This window comes from Glycine max, chromosome 4, assembly GCF_000004515.6.
Source record: "Glycine max cultivar Williams 82 chromosome 4, Glycine_max_v4.0, whole genome shotgun sequence".
In the NCBI taxonomy this organism is placed as follows: domain Eukaryota; kingdom Viridiplantae; phylum Streptophyta; class Magnoliopsida; order Fabales; family Fabaceae; genus Glycine; species Glycine max.
The window spans coordinates 4222171-4236696 of NC_016091.4; the positions used below are offsets into that span (position 1 = coordinate 4222171).

General features: G+C 32.3%; 2 protein-coding genes across 2 annotated transcripts; one reads left to right on the forward strand and one right to left on the reverse strand.

Moving 5' to 3' along the window:
• The first annotated feature begins 317 nt into the window (after positions 1-317).
• On the forward strand, positions 318-7181 carry LOC100797803 (cytochrome P450 711A1). The gene is made up of 5 exons (XM_003523598.4): positions 318-690; positions 3021-3173; positions 5283-6096; positions 6215-6310; positions 6682-7181. The coding sequence occupies exons 1-5, from the start codon at positions 446-448 to the stop codon at positions 7018-7020; spliced, it is 1647 nt and encodes a 548-aa protein (XP_003523646.1). The 5' UTR covers positions 318-445; the 3' UTR covers positions 7021-7181.
• Positions 7182-7813: 632 nt separating this feature from the next.
• On the reverse strand, positions 7814-10502 carry IQD10 (protein IQ-DOMAIN 10). Its single transcript, XM_003522211.5, has 5 exons — positions 9931-10502; positions 9573-9845; positions 9184-9411; positions 8986-9099; positions 7814-8699 (listed from the first exon to the last, which is right to left on the reverse strand). The coding sequence occupies exons 1-5, from the start codon at positions 9994-9996 to the stop codon at positions 8028-8030; spliced, it is 1353 nt and encodes a 450-aa protein (XP_003522259.1). The 5' UTR covers positions 9997-10502; the 3' UTR covers positions 7814-8027.
• Between the last annotated feature and the right edge of the window lie 4024 nt (positions 10503-14526).

Sequence of the window (14526 nt, forward strand, 5' to 3'; positions counted from 1 at the left end):
CCCCCACCCACACACTCTCAGAAATTAAAGTCCACAAGTAGTAACACTCAACACATGCACGAGCTGCACTAGGTATAGTATCTTTTCAACCGAAAAGGATGCCTCCTCCCAATGCTAGCTAGCTAAATTATTATTTATTTTTTCCTTGCCATGAAAACCCATAATAAATAAAAAGAAGATCTTTTTATTATTATATGACGAAAAGAATGAAGAAGGAAACGGATTGGATACAAGGGTATCTAATTCGCACATGTCATCATTCAAATAAAGACAAAACCCCATCTCTCATCCACTCCTTAATACTACTATATAGTCTCAACCTCAACCAGGAGGCATCAAGAGTCCCCCCCAAAACCAACCAACCAAATTAAAGCCTCACTCTCTTTCTCTTCATTTGTAGATTCCTATACTGTTGCAAGGAAAATAAAACAAAGATAGTATATACATGGTGGTGTTCATGGATTATTTGGAATGGTTGTTTGCAATTCCAAGTGTCCCTTCTGCTTCAGCAATGTTCACCCTGCTTGCTTTAATTGGAGGATTGTTGGTTTATCTGTATGCACCCTATTGGGGGTTAAGGAAGGTTCCAGGGCCACCATCTCTGCCCCTTGTAGGACACCTTCCCTTGCTGGCAAAGTATGGTCCTGATGTGTTCTCAGTCCTCGCCAAGCAATATGGTCCTATTTACAGGTTAGTATGCTTACATGTATTTGGTGCAACATATATAGTCAATTGATGATTAATTTGATAGTATATATTTATGCTATTTTTCTTCCCCGGCTTTCATTGGATTGATAACAGAAAAGGGTCGTTAGTCTTGATTGGATATCGATCTTGTTGTATTTATGTCCATTCAAATGCCTCAAACTCCTTTTGGAGAATGATATGATCTTAGGCAGAATCACGATGGCAGACTAAGGTTGGTTGGTTGAGTCTTGTGTGTGGTTTTGGTATTGCCCCGGAGGAACTAGCTACAAATATTAAAAAAGTGATTATTATATGATCCAAGTGTCCTACTTGTTCTTGTTTACTCAGATGCTTGCTTGCTTCCATACAATAAACTGAAAAAGGGCCCAGCGCCAGCGTCGTATGCTTTGATGTCTTTCTCGACCCGGGCAATAAAACCGAATATGTTTAAGAGAAAATATTTTATGTTGTAAAACTATTTTATTTCATCATCTAACTATAAATTGTTATATCATCTAATCACAAATAATATAGACTTATAATATATAATACTTTCCTATTCAATGAAAATCTAAAACTGTTATGCACATTTTGAGTATATAATTTATTTTCTATTTTCTAATATTTTTTTGTTATTAAGCGATTTTTATATGAAGCCGCCAAATAAACAGTGCTGGATTGGGAATAAGATCTCTATAACTTAAGAGTGTCGATAAATGCCTACTTTGGAGAGAAATTATCATATGTAATAGTGTAATACGATTCTCAACAATTTTTACATGATGTATAATTGATTATTTATTAAATTTTTAAATTAAAAACTTAATTAAATGTTACATAGAAATTAATTGAAACTATTATGATCATAGACAATCTCTATATGAGTAACTCAATTATGTATCATGTATAGATTAACTGAAACTATAAAAATATAAGGTGGTAGCCCTAGAAGACCTAAATCATATAATAATTTATCCATTGTTAAGGGTGGGAAGATGACAGTAAAAAAAAAAAAGTGGCAAGATGCATGGGAGATATGAAGAAAAAATGTAGAAAGAAAGTGATAAATGTTAAAAGTAATTCAATAGAAAAAGAAATGAAAAGATATAAAGAAAATGGAGTAAAATTGATATGGATCGGAAAAGAAAATGTCTATTTTGTAAGAGTTTTAGATATAGTAGGTGAAAAAAGAGTACAAAAACTTATTAAATACACGTGGATGTGTTATATTGGTTATTTGAAAAGTTATATAATTTGTGGAAATAAAGAAAAGAGTTTTGGATGGGCGTTCGTGCAATCTGTTTTCGTAACAAACAGGATTTCCAAATTTATAATTTTTCATCATTTAATAGGTCCTACCACGATTGATAAATAACTACTCCTCCTAAAACAGGAGTATTATGTATTCTATTGCATCCTGCAAGGATATTATTGGTCCTTGGTGCTCATAAATTGTAGGTTCCCTTTATGTGAAAATTTCTTGGAGTGACTACCGTTAAGCAAATCATTTCGGAATCCGAGCTAGTTATTAATGTCCCACGATAAACAAAAATTACTATTTAGGCAATCTATCTATCAGCCTCTCCTAAAATAATTCCTTTTGTTCATAAAATTTAGATTTGGTGTATTGTTAATATAAAAATTATATAGACATTTAAGAGAATATATCATAATGTTAATTAATTATAATTAGTATAAAACCTTCTTACATATTGTACCAAAACAACAACTTTTAATATTATTGACATTACATTAAAATAAATTATCATAGTTAAGGTCTTAAGCTTTGCTTATATTGTGTCTTTTTAAGGCTTTAAGCACAAAAAGTATGTTTATTCCACATTTCAAGTTTATAAAATTAAGCTTTATATATATATTTGTTAAAAGTATTTAGTTATTCTAGCAAGACATTATAATTTAATATATTGTATATGGCATGTATTGTAACCATAATTCCAACAGCTAATTATTTACACAATAACATTTATCATCTAACAAAATATTAATAAACTAATAATTAATATTTATTGATAAAAAGACACACTCAACAAATAGTGCCAGCAGTGCATGCTAGATGATAGAAGTGAAAAGTGGAAAAAATGAAGAATAATCAGCACTGATTATCAGTCATTTTTAACAACTCTTTTTTTCTTTTTTTATTCTTATTAAGCAGCACGTGCTAAGTTTCATAAAACCTTTTGGGGTTGGCGCTTCACACATATATACTAGCTAGTAGTTAACAGTAGCTGTTTTTTCTTAGTTGAGCTGATTCTTTATTCCATGATTTTCCTGGTTATGGTTGTAAATGATGTTCTTATTATTTATTGGTGCAGATTCCATATGGGAAGACAGCCACTAATAATTATAGCAGATGCAGAGCTTTGTAAGGAGGCTGGAATAAAAAAATTCAAAGACATTTCAAACAGAAGTATTCCCTCACCAATTTCTGCTTCCCCTCTTCACCAAAAGGGCCTCTTCTTCAGCCGGTATGCAAATTATGACCCAACAGCTTTCAATAATAGTAATGTTATTTCTACAATTTGGTAGTGTTTGCCAAGTAATTTCAGCAGTTATAAACAACTTTAACTAACTTATAAGTTAATTTGACTAAAATTATATTTTCTTAAATAATCACTTACTTTTCATATATTGTAGAATGAGAATTTAAGTTATACAATTTCATTTTATTTTCCTTTTATAGCAAAAAAATATTTTCTCTCTTTTTTATCATCCCCAATAATTATTGATGTTTTTGAAATGATTTTTCTAATCAAAATTTTTAATCTTCACATGTCAAGCCCATTGGGGGAAAGAAGTATAAACCAAACAGGAAAATTAACACGGGTGCTGGTGCTTTTTTTTCCCCCTTCAAAACTAAGATAATTAGCAATGATTATTTTCCTCCAAATATGAGAGGCATGAAGTGACATCAAGTTATACAGTATACTAGTAATATTTCTCTGTTAATAATGCCATAACATGAAAAAAGTGGTAGCACGTTGTGTTGGAGTTACATCAAACAATTATGCCAAATGCTATTATATGCATACAGCATGGTATTGAAGATGAAAAGAATGAATGAGAATGAGATTAAAAAATATAATAATTATATAACATTTTTTTATTATATTTCTTATTTGTCTTATATTTTTCTTTCCTTTCAATTTTATCTTTTTTACATGTTCTATTTAATCTGTCTTGTAACTATAGAAAAGGGTCATAAAAATATAATATATCAAACAAAAGAATAACTTTAATTAAATCCGATATATCCCCAATTAATGATGATTCAATATATTATAAATATATGAGTAATTTATATCTGTAGTCAATTTATCATGCATAAATACATGACATTTTACTGGTTCAGCACAGAAGTTATTATGCAATTATTTGTAGACTTCTTGCCAAAAGAAGTTGTAATTTTAAGCTGGATCAATTTTAGACTTTTAATTTGTGAATTAGACAAAATAAATCAGAATTTGAGCCTTAAAAAATGTGAGTATGTAGATAGGAAATTAATGCATCACCAGTTTTTTAAGAACTGCAGAAAATCTTAGCTAGGTATAATTTTATAACTTTGAGCCAAGCAATAATTGGACTTTGAACCCTGTATAAGATGTTTTGAAACAGCAGATGATCGTAATGCAAATGTAAAACGTTGCCTGTTTAGCAAATAAATACAATAGTACGTTAAACAATCCTTTCAATAATTAAAAATGAAGGTACAAAAGACTACCACATGCATTAACAACGGCTGATAAGAGGTTTTACGAAATTCTTACAAAGAGAAATTATTAATTTCAAGAATCAAATGTAAATGTTACTGGCAAAGTGCTACAACGGCTGATAAGAGGTTTTACAAAATTATTACTAAGAGAAATTATCAATTGCAAGAATCAAATGTAAATGTTACTAGCAAAGTGCTAGAATTTTTTGTTGAAAATAAATAATTAGTCTATGTAATGTTACTCGTTTTACCGCTTTATTTTATATATATATATATGGATTTTAAGTTTTATCTTTATACCTCAGTCAAAAAAAACTTTTATCTTTGTAATTCTTAATAAATGTTGATCTTTGTTTTCCATGAAGAACTTATTTATTTCTAATAGTGTTTAATTGACAAATCATCATTGCTTAAGGGAAAAAGGTTAATACAGGTAAAAGCATAGGAGTCAACATGCCAATAACTAAAAGAAAGGGGGTGGGGAATAAAGTAAAACTACATGAGTTAACTATTAATTTTAACCACAATCTGTTTTGGTAATGTCACCACCGAGTAAAAATTGTATGATGCACACAAGTGAATCACATGAAATTTTAACGGATCTGCCTTTAAGTTGTACAAAAGCTATTCTTTAGATACTGGTTTCTACTTTCTAGTGGTCCACTAAGTTGAATATCATTTTCTTTTCCTTTTGTGATCATTAGTCGTGAAATCCATACGTCAGAGCCCATGTGCCCTGCATGTTAATGCTTCTCCAAAAACTATTATAGTGCTATGCTAATCCTCTATAATAGTCAAATTCAAATTCACCCAACTTCATTTCAAATCAAATATTCAAACAGTTTCTTGCAAATTGATGGTGCAGGGATTCACAATGGTCTACCATGCGAAACACTATATTATCAATGTACCAGCCATCATACTTGTCCAGATTAGTGCCAACAATGCAGTCCTTCATAGAATCTGCGACTCAAAACCTTGACTCTCAAAAAGAAGACATAATTTTCTCCAACCTGTCCCTAAGACTAGCAACTGATGTGATTGGACATGCAGCATTTGGTGTCAACTTTGGCCTTTCTAGGCCACATTCAGTTTGTGATTCCATCAAGAGTGTTAATGTTAACAATAACAATAACAATGCAAGTGCTAGTAGTAGTAGTAATGATAATGAAGTATCAGATTTCATCGACCAACACATATACTCCACAACACAGCTAAAGATGGACTTGTCTGGTTCCTTGTCCATTATCTTGGGTCTGCTTTTGCCAATACTTCAGGAGCCATTTAGGCAGATTCTGAAGAGAATTCCTGGCACCATGGACTGGAAGATTGAGCGTACCAACCAGAAACTAAGTGGCCGTCTTGATGAGATTGTGGAGAAGAGAATGAAAGACAAGGCACGAAGTTCGAAGGATTTCTTGTCACTCATACTTAATGCCAGAGAAACAAAAGCTGTTTCAGAGAATGTGTTCACACCTGACTACATAAGTGCTGTTACTTACGAGCACCTACTTGCTGGCTCCGCAACCACTTCCTTTACCTTGTCTTCTGTTGTCTATTTGGTTGCTGGACACCCTGAAGTTGAGAAAAAGTTGCTTCATGAGATTGATGGGTTTGGTCCAGTGGATCAGATACCCACTTCTCAAGATCTTCATAACAAGTTTCCTTATCTTGATCAGGTTTGTTAAAATGAATACCAAAATCTCAAGACAAGTTTGATGTTCCAACTTGCAAGGGCAAAGTATGTAGATTCATTGTTATACTTTTGTATGCTCTAACTCTATTTAATTAATGCAGGTGATCAAAGAGGCCATGAGGTTTTACACTGTCTCTCCCTTAGTTGCAAGAGAAACATCAAATGAAGTAGAGATTGGAGGCTATCTCCTTCCAAAGGTAATACAAAATACAAAATACTAGTACTACACAGTTACTTATAAAAAAAGAAAATAAATCCAATTAAGGAGGTAAAATTAATAAATAAAATCTCATAATTAAGTTAAATAAACGTATGGTGTGTTTGGATAAAAAGATTTCATGACTTAAAATCAACTTATATATTTCAACTTTCATAAAAACTCTATCTTTAACTACTTCAAAAACTTTTGTTTAACTTATCCACATGTCAAGGTGCTAATTGTTAAAAAAATTATCCAAACAGACCATCCAGGACTGTCTTTTTTGGTATACATACTCTTCACAAATCACAACCAAATTAACGAGAGTTTTTACTTGTGCTGACACTATATATGGTTTTGTGTATGCAGGGGACTTGGGTCTGGTTAGCGCTTGGAGTTCCAGCAAAAGACCCCAAAAACTTTCCAGAGCCAGAAAAGTTCAAACCAGATAGGTTTGACCCCAACTGTGAAGAAATGAAACGAAGGCATCCTTATGCTTTTATACCATTTGGAATTGGTCCTCGGGCTTGCATTGGTAAACAATTTTCCCTACAAGAGATCAAGATTTCTCTGATTCATTTATATCGAAAATACTTGTTTCGGCATTCTCCCAATATGGAAAACCCCTTAGAACTCCAGTATGGGATAGTCCTCAACTTCAAGCATGGGGTCAAGCTCAGAGTCATAAAAAGAACAGAGACTTGCTAAGTAAACGGTTCAGACATGGCTTATACTAGTACAGAGTTCAGAAGATGAATTATAAGATGGAGTGTGCTAAAATCCAATAATGAAAAATTGTAATGTTACGCAGAATCAGCCAATAAGTGTTTAAAATAATAAGGTCAAAGAGTGTGTTTGCATTTCCCAAATATAGAATTGTAAGTTTATAAGAGTAAGAGACACTCTTCCTACAAGATTATGAATGACATTATCATTTGTGGTAAAAAAAAACACTCAAAAGCATATGACAAAATCCGTCTAAATATGTTAACAAAACGGGTGTTTCCCCATATAGTTATGCTTAAGTTGATTTATCCGGATAAGCCTCTCAGCACTGAGTAATATCAAAACCCACAAATAAACAATTATACAAAATGGAGACCCCTCATGTTGGATATTTTAGTGTAATTGATCTCTTTATTATGTTAAAATAAGAGTGCACGCTTGTTTTAATGTAATAACGAGATGTTCGATTTAGGCAAAGGTTGGAAGTTACATGGAAGTTACTAAAACTTCCATCAACGATTGGAAGTTACATGGAAGTTACTAAAACTTCCATCAACGACAATTTTTAAAAATAAATAACTTCCATCAACCGCCAAAAATCACCTGTTCTTTGATTATAAATAATCATCCTGGTTCAGAAAGCATAACATGTGAAAAATACACAAGACCAAAACAAAACTCTTGAATTATAATCTTCTGATTTTATCCGATTGAACAATTTTGGTTGAACCCCGAAATTTGATTCAATCTGAAAGTGTTTATACACGACTTCAGATTTATCCAGGATCATCTCAATTTTCAAATTAATCAACACCTCACAAGTATTACACCAAACATATAAAAGCTACTTCTAGCTAGCTAACTCAATGTAAATTGCATGGAACAACAAGATGTTGAACTTCTTGGAAAAAAATAATAATAATAAATACACAAAGATATTGAGCTTCCACCAGATTCACATCACACCATGAAGCTGAGCCTTATCCCTTTCAACGTGTCATAACTGAACTCTTGTCCAAGTGAAGTGGCCTAGAAAAGTTGATTGAAGGGTCAGAACCAGCCGTGCTTTTGGAATCTCCATTGGAGAAAACCGCTGCCCTCTTGAGAAATTGAAACTCATCCATGGATTGCTGCCTCTGAGCTCTATTATACACATGATTACTACTTGTCTTTTGCTTTGCCTTTGTGGACTGAGTCAGGTTCATGTAATTAGGCCTAGCAACAGCATTACCATTACTATCCTCAGTCCTGTCACAAGTGTTCCCAGACATTGGTGTTGTAGATGTACAAATGGAGGATGATGCAGAACTCTCATCGTATCGAAACTCGGAACTTGGACTTGAGGATGAGCGTGTAGCTTGCCCAACCAGGGGTGGCCTAGCAAAAACCCTTGTTGTCACGTTGTTTTTCTTGACTTTGACCGTGCATGGTTTGGAATTAGAGCTCACAAAGGATTCCACAAACTTCTTTGGAGTTGGGGTTTTATCTAAGGCTTCAGCCTGAGATTGTGATTGTTCCATCAATCTACTCTCCCAAGGCTTGGCTGCCATCCAACGCTCCAACCAACTCCACCCACCGTTAGCTTTGTTCATCTCATGACTCTTGAGAGAGGAAAAAGAGGCATTTGTTCGTGAATTAGAGCTTGGAGTTGATCTGCATTGCTGGAAATATATATACATATAAACAAGAATGTTAAACATCTTTCTAAAGAAGAAGAAAAAAAGTGGCATAGTTTATTGTACTTTGTTGTGGCCTGTTTGAAATCAAATTATATATGATTTAGAATCACATTAAAATGTCAATTGACATGATTTTAAGTCAATGTCTACATATTTAATTTAATTTTAAATTAATTTGGAGTTAAAGTTCGTCTAACTTCAAAATTAATTTTAAGTTCAGCAAAAACGGTCACCCAATGACAACACAGGCAAGCAGATGATAAGTTACCTTGTGAGCAAGAGAGTAAGCCATTGCTCTTTCCCTTTTGAAAGCTCCTTCTTGCCTCATTTGTATCTTTGTCTTAACATCTTCCAACGTTCCTCTGCTGTCACACCATCCTTCCTGCAGATTCCGTTAGATACAATACCACACCACAGGTAACTGATGAAACACAAGCTTGTATGGGTGAGTTATAAATTATAATACCTCAGCTTGCTTCAAAAGATCAAGCTTACTCCGTCGCTCGTTGAGCAAGTTCTGCACAGCTTGCCCCTCTATGGACATCCTCACACGACGAGCTCTTACTCTGGCCTGAACTCGAACCAAGGCCTGCATGCACCTCAATGTCACCGCAGCCTGCTTCCTCACCTGTCTCCCCCGAACAAGCGCTTGAATCCTCACCACTCCCTTCAATGCCCTCAAAGCCCTTCTTGCCTGCAATCACCACACAAGTGATGTGGAAATATAAGGTTGGTCTAGTGGTAAAGGCCGAGCGCAGAAGGAAAAGGGGGAGAGGCCATATCTTAGAAACTAACAATCCTAACAACTAATATTTGTCGATAAAAAAAAAAAATAGTGTATATAAGATGGTATACCAAGAAGGCGCGGAAAGCAGTTTGGATTCTTATAGCTGCCCATTCTTGCTTGACGAGTCTGAAATCCTTAGGTGGAGCTCGAACTACAGTGGCTACAGCGGCTGTGAAAGCAGCATCTGCATCTGCTGCTACAACAGGTGGAGAAGAATCAGACCCCACTTCAGAAGCTGCTCTGTAGTTTCCTCCTTTGAAACCCTTCCAAGAACCCCCCGTGTCCCCTGAAGAACTCCTCCATAGCCTCCACCTCTTGCTCTTACCACCACCCTCCTTCACCTACAACACATCATAAACCAAACAATTCATAGAAAAAAGAGCCATGCACTGTGCTGTGCAATAGAGAACTAACTGACTGACTCACATGGTCGTCTTTGTCTGGTTTCTTGAGTCCGATTAATGCCTTTACCCATTTTCCTGAGGCACCCATAATGAAGCAGGTGTTGCTGCTTGGCTTGCTTCTTCTTCTTCTTCTTTGAATGAAGTGTCTGTCAAATAAGACACAAGTTTTGTTAAAACGTAACTGAGTTACAGCCAGCTTAGGATGTTAGAGAGAGAGAGAGAGAGGAGGGGGCTCGTGAAGGGATGTAATGTAACATAAGTTAGCGTTACGAGATTTGAAATTCAAAACGTTCAACGGACAAAGAGGGGTTGACGTAGTTGGTCCCGCGTGATAGAGGATTCTTTGTTGCTGCATAGGAACAGTGCCACCTCGTCACTTTTTGATGGTGGGTGGGGCCCAGTGCCTTTGAGGGAGGGATAATAAAGGCATAAAAAGGCACGAAGCCTTTGGTGTGTAGTAGCTGAAAAGAGAAGAGAGGGGGCAAAGCCGAAATGCTAAAGGACAAGGGATTTTTCTTGCAATCACACAGTTGAGAGAGATCTGACGCTATCTATGGACCCGTCAACCCCACCTTCTTTTCTTAAAACTTTCTTGTGTTATTTCGGAGACAATTTTACCAATATCAAAACAAAAAGGCTTCTCTTCGTTTTGTCATGCAGTAGATTAACAACCTACAAACGCAAATTACTTGCTTCTTACCTGTTTCAAAATCAAAATTGGTTTCAGACACTAGCAATAGGTCCTATACATATCCTATATCCAACTGTTCCAACCATTTATTTATTTTATGCTTGACATTGATGACTAAGAGCACTTCGGCTTCCGGGGAGGTTGCTCTTGAAAAAGTTGAAATAATAATAAAATGAAAATGTCAACCAATGTCCGAACAATAGTAATTAATGTTATGAAACCAGGGACTAAATCACACAATTGTTGTTTGAAATTTAGATATGAACTCATTTGTTAAAAACACTTTTAATATTAGGAATCTTTGTGTCCATCGGTTTTCTTTTTCACTTATATAATATTTAATTTTTTTATTTTGATTTAATGTGAGATTTTATCTCATATTTATACTCTAATAATTATGAAGCTATTTTTTTAAATACATAAAAATAATATGCTTCCTATAATTTTTATGTACTTTTTTATAATTTTCACAATATTTTTTTTAAAAAAATTTAGCCAATATTTTCACTTAGCAAGAATTTTTTTTATTTTTACATTTTTTTTTACCAACAACAATGATAGGCTACTAGAAAGTCAGAAGTAGCGGAACAAAGTTCAAATTTTGGCTTTATGGGTATTAATTTGAAGACTTATGTCATTTTGGGTACATTATATTTCACTTTGATGCATTATTTTAATCCTTTATTTGATGTTAGTGATTTATTAGTTTTTAAATTTTAAAATAGTTTAACATCACTTTTGGTCCATTGTATTTTGTAATTGTTTTGCTTTGATACATTATCTTTTGAAAGTTTTATTCTGATATTTTATATTTTCAAAATATATCATTTTAGTCATTTTCTTAATTTTTCGTTAAAAACTTAATGTCTGTTAGTGTTTTGAAACTTAGAATACTTAAATTAATATAGTGATAGCTAAAAATCATCAATACTTATTTTATTTAAAAAATTAAAATCACTAAGTAAATAAAGAAAATATGGATTTGAAACTACAAATAACAATATTTACTCTCATATTATTATTAGTATTATTCTTTTCATTCAATTTAATCATTTAATAAGGATAATAATTATGTTCACCTTATTCTCAATCACAATGGGTAAGAGCCGAGCCCCTTCTCCTTCCATCGCTTCACCTCCCGCCGTCGACCCAAAATGGTTTGATCAGTCAAGCCGATCAGAATAATCTTTCCATGAAACATGCCGTTTGACCCCCTTTGCGTGGCTCATCTTCGTCCAACCTGATTGTAGATGTTGAATGGAAAATCCTCTACTTGTTTGGTCCAATTGTGTGTGACAATGAATGTCTTGCTCGTAGACCTCACAAAGAACCACATTATAACTTTCTGGTTCAAATTTGGATTAATTAACGAATTAGGATTGTATTTTTGTCTTTTGTTCCGATCTCTCCTATTTTTATTTTTAATAATATAGTTGTCTGAAAGATTTTGATTTTCCAGTAAGGTGTATAACAATTTTTTATGGTTCCAACGAGATTATATGTTGATGTCATTCAAATTTTTTTTATCTTTTCAAATTTGAAAGAGATTGGAGGAGATGATAATTTTATTAGTTGTTTATTTTTTAAAAGATAAAATAAAGATTGTGGAGCTAAAAGTCGTCACTATATAACATTAATTATTTTAAAAGACTTAAACTATTATATTTTTCAGTTATTTTGCTTTGGTATATTAAATTTAAAAGTTTTATTTTTGTATTTTATGTTTTTGAAATATATATTTTAGTTATATTTTAAAATTAAAAAATTTACATGACATTAATATTTTTAACGAAATATTAAAAAATGATAAAAATGATATATTTTTAAAATAATAAAGACTAAAATAAAAATTTTAAAATTTAATATACTAAAATAAAATTATTGAAAAACATAATAGATCAAAATTGATATTAATTCCGAAGAGAATGAGAGTGGATTGGCCTTCCTTGTGTCGAGGTCACCCCATTTGTAGTAATGAGAGTAATATTTAATTTAAAGGGGCATTGATTTTTTATGTTTTGTCTTTCTTCTTTGGTCTTGAGGAGCATTCCAATGGATACTGCACGGATCAGCGACATGTTCGACGAATAAAGTAGTAATTGAAAATCAGAAAAAATGTACAATTTGGCTCCTACTTTTTTTATCGCATTAGCAGGGATTTGGAATTCGAAATGCGATGACCAGTAATTTCCATCCTCTGTTTTCGAGAACAGTGAAGCATTCATATTCACAACTGCAAGCCAGTGTGCACTATTTTAGTCTTCTTAGGAGAATCCAAAGACAATCCAACAACTCAAATAAATTAATAAAATGCTGCATCTGAGTGTGTTTGATTGGCTGCTTAAAATTGAAAGGCCAATTTGAACCATTGGTGTGACTCCCAACACTTGACAATAATGGATAATTTAATTACTTTAGATGTTGCTACACTATTTAGATGTACGAGTATACTATTTGGATGTGTTTTTATAATTAATTTTAAATTAACATTATTTATAAAATTGATTTCAAGGGAGTACTTCATTAATTTGTATCCAAAGAGCCTGTAGAAATACTTTAGGTTCTACTAATAAACAAAATGATTTGAGCCTAACTAAGGATACACTTGAAACAAATAATATGACTAAAGAGTAAATATTTATATATGAAACAAATAACATGACTGAAGTTAGTGTTAATGTAAACGGTACTTCTAATAATTTGAATCAGATCTCAGTCTAAAATTTAAATCATATTTCCAACACAATATCAAATAACATGATCGATGAATATAATCATATTTGATTCATGCTAAACTCGTGTTGAGATATGTCAAATGTGAATTTAAGCACACCCTTAAATTTTCAGATAACAAAAAAAATTATTGTCATATATTATTAAGATAAAATTTTAATTTTATTAGATAATAATATGCTACTTAATAAACTACTTCTAAATTTTATTCTAACTTTTTTTTGACAAATCTAACTTTTTTTTGAGAGGATATAAGGCTACACCATTCATTCATAATTTGAGTAACATACAAGTTCGGATATAAGAGAATTCTGATTTATATCTACATAAAATACATAAAAATCTGAGCAGACAGATTTACTTTCTAATAATGAAATTTTAATTTTATTCTAACTTGTTTTTTTAAAACTGATATTTGGCATATTTCATTTCTTAGAGAAGAAAATTTAAAGATGAAGGGAATAACTTAAACAAATATTTTAAAGTAAAAGTTTTTATTTTTCATTCTGTTTTTTTTTTCTTTTCAAATTGGCTGTTCTTGAGAAAGTAAATCCTCATGGCAACTGGCAAAAGCCCACATTTTATGGGTTAAAAGACAGAACATCAACAGAAATAAAAAAACGAAAAAAGTGCTATGCAGTTGTCGACATTCCGCGGATCAATTGTCAAACAAAAGTTATGTAGTGAGAGCAAAAACGGAAAATTAGAGACAGATAGTCAACGGACCGAGGTGACTCATTTCTTGTTTTTCCATTTTCAATTATTCTTTGAGTATTTCACACACCAACTACGCACCCAACCTGTCTTGCCGACTTTCCCCACCGTCTAAGTCTACCTCAATAAAATAATTAAAAGACTTAAATATATTTTATTTTTTAATTTTAATTTTGTTTTTTTTTTATTTTTTTAATCTAATTCTATTTTTAATTTTTGAATTAAATAATTTTTTATTCAAAATTATTAAATTCTCATTTTTACATAAATTTTATAAGTTAAATTCATTATTTTGAATCTTTTAAGGAGTCGTCAATCAAGATAAATAAAAAATTAAAAAAAGCATAACTTTGAACATTATTAATACACTCTTACAGGGATTTTTAATAAAAAAAATATTAGTATACATATTATACTAATATTTTAACTCATTCTTAAAACACTTGTTATAAAGATTTTTTTCACCTATGTTTTTCTTTA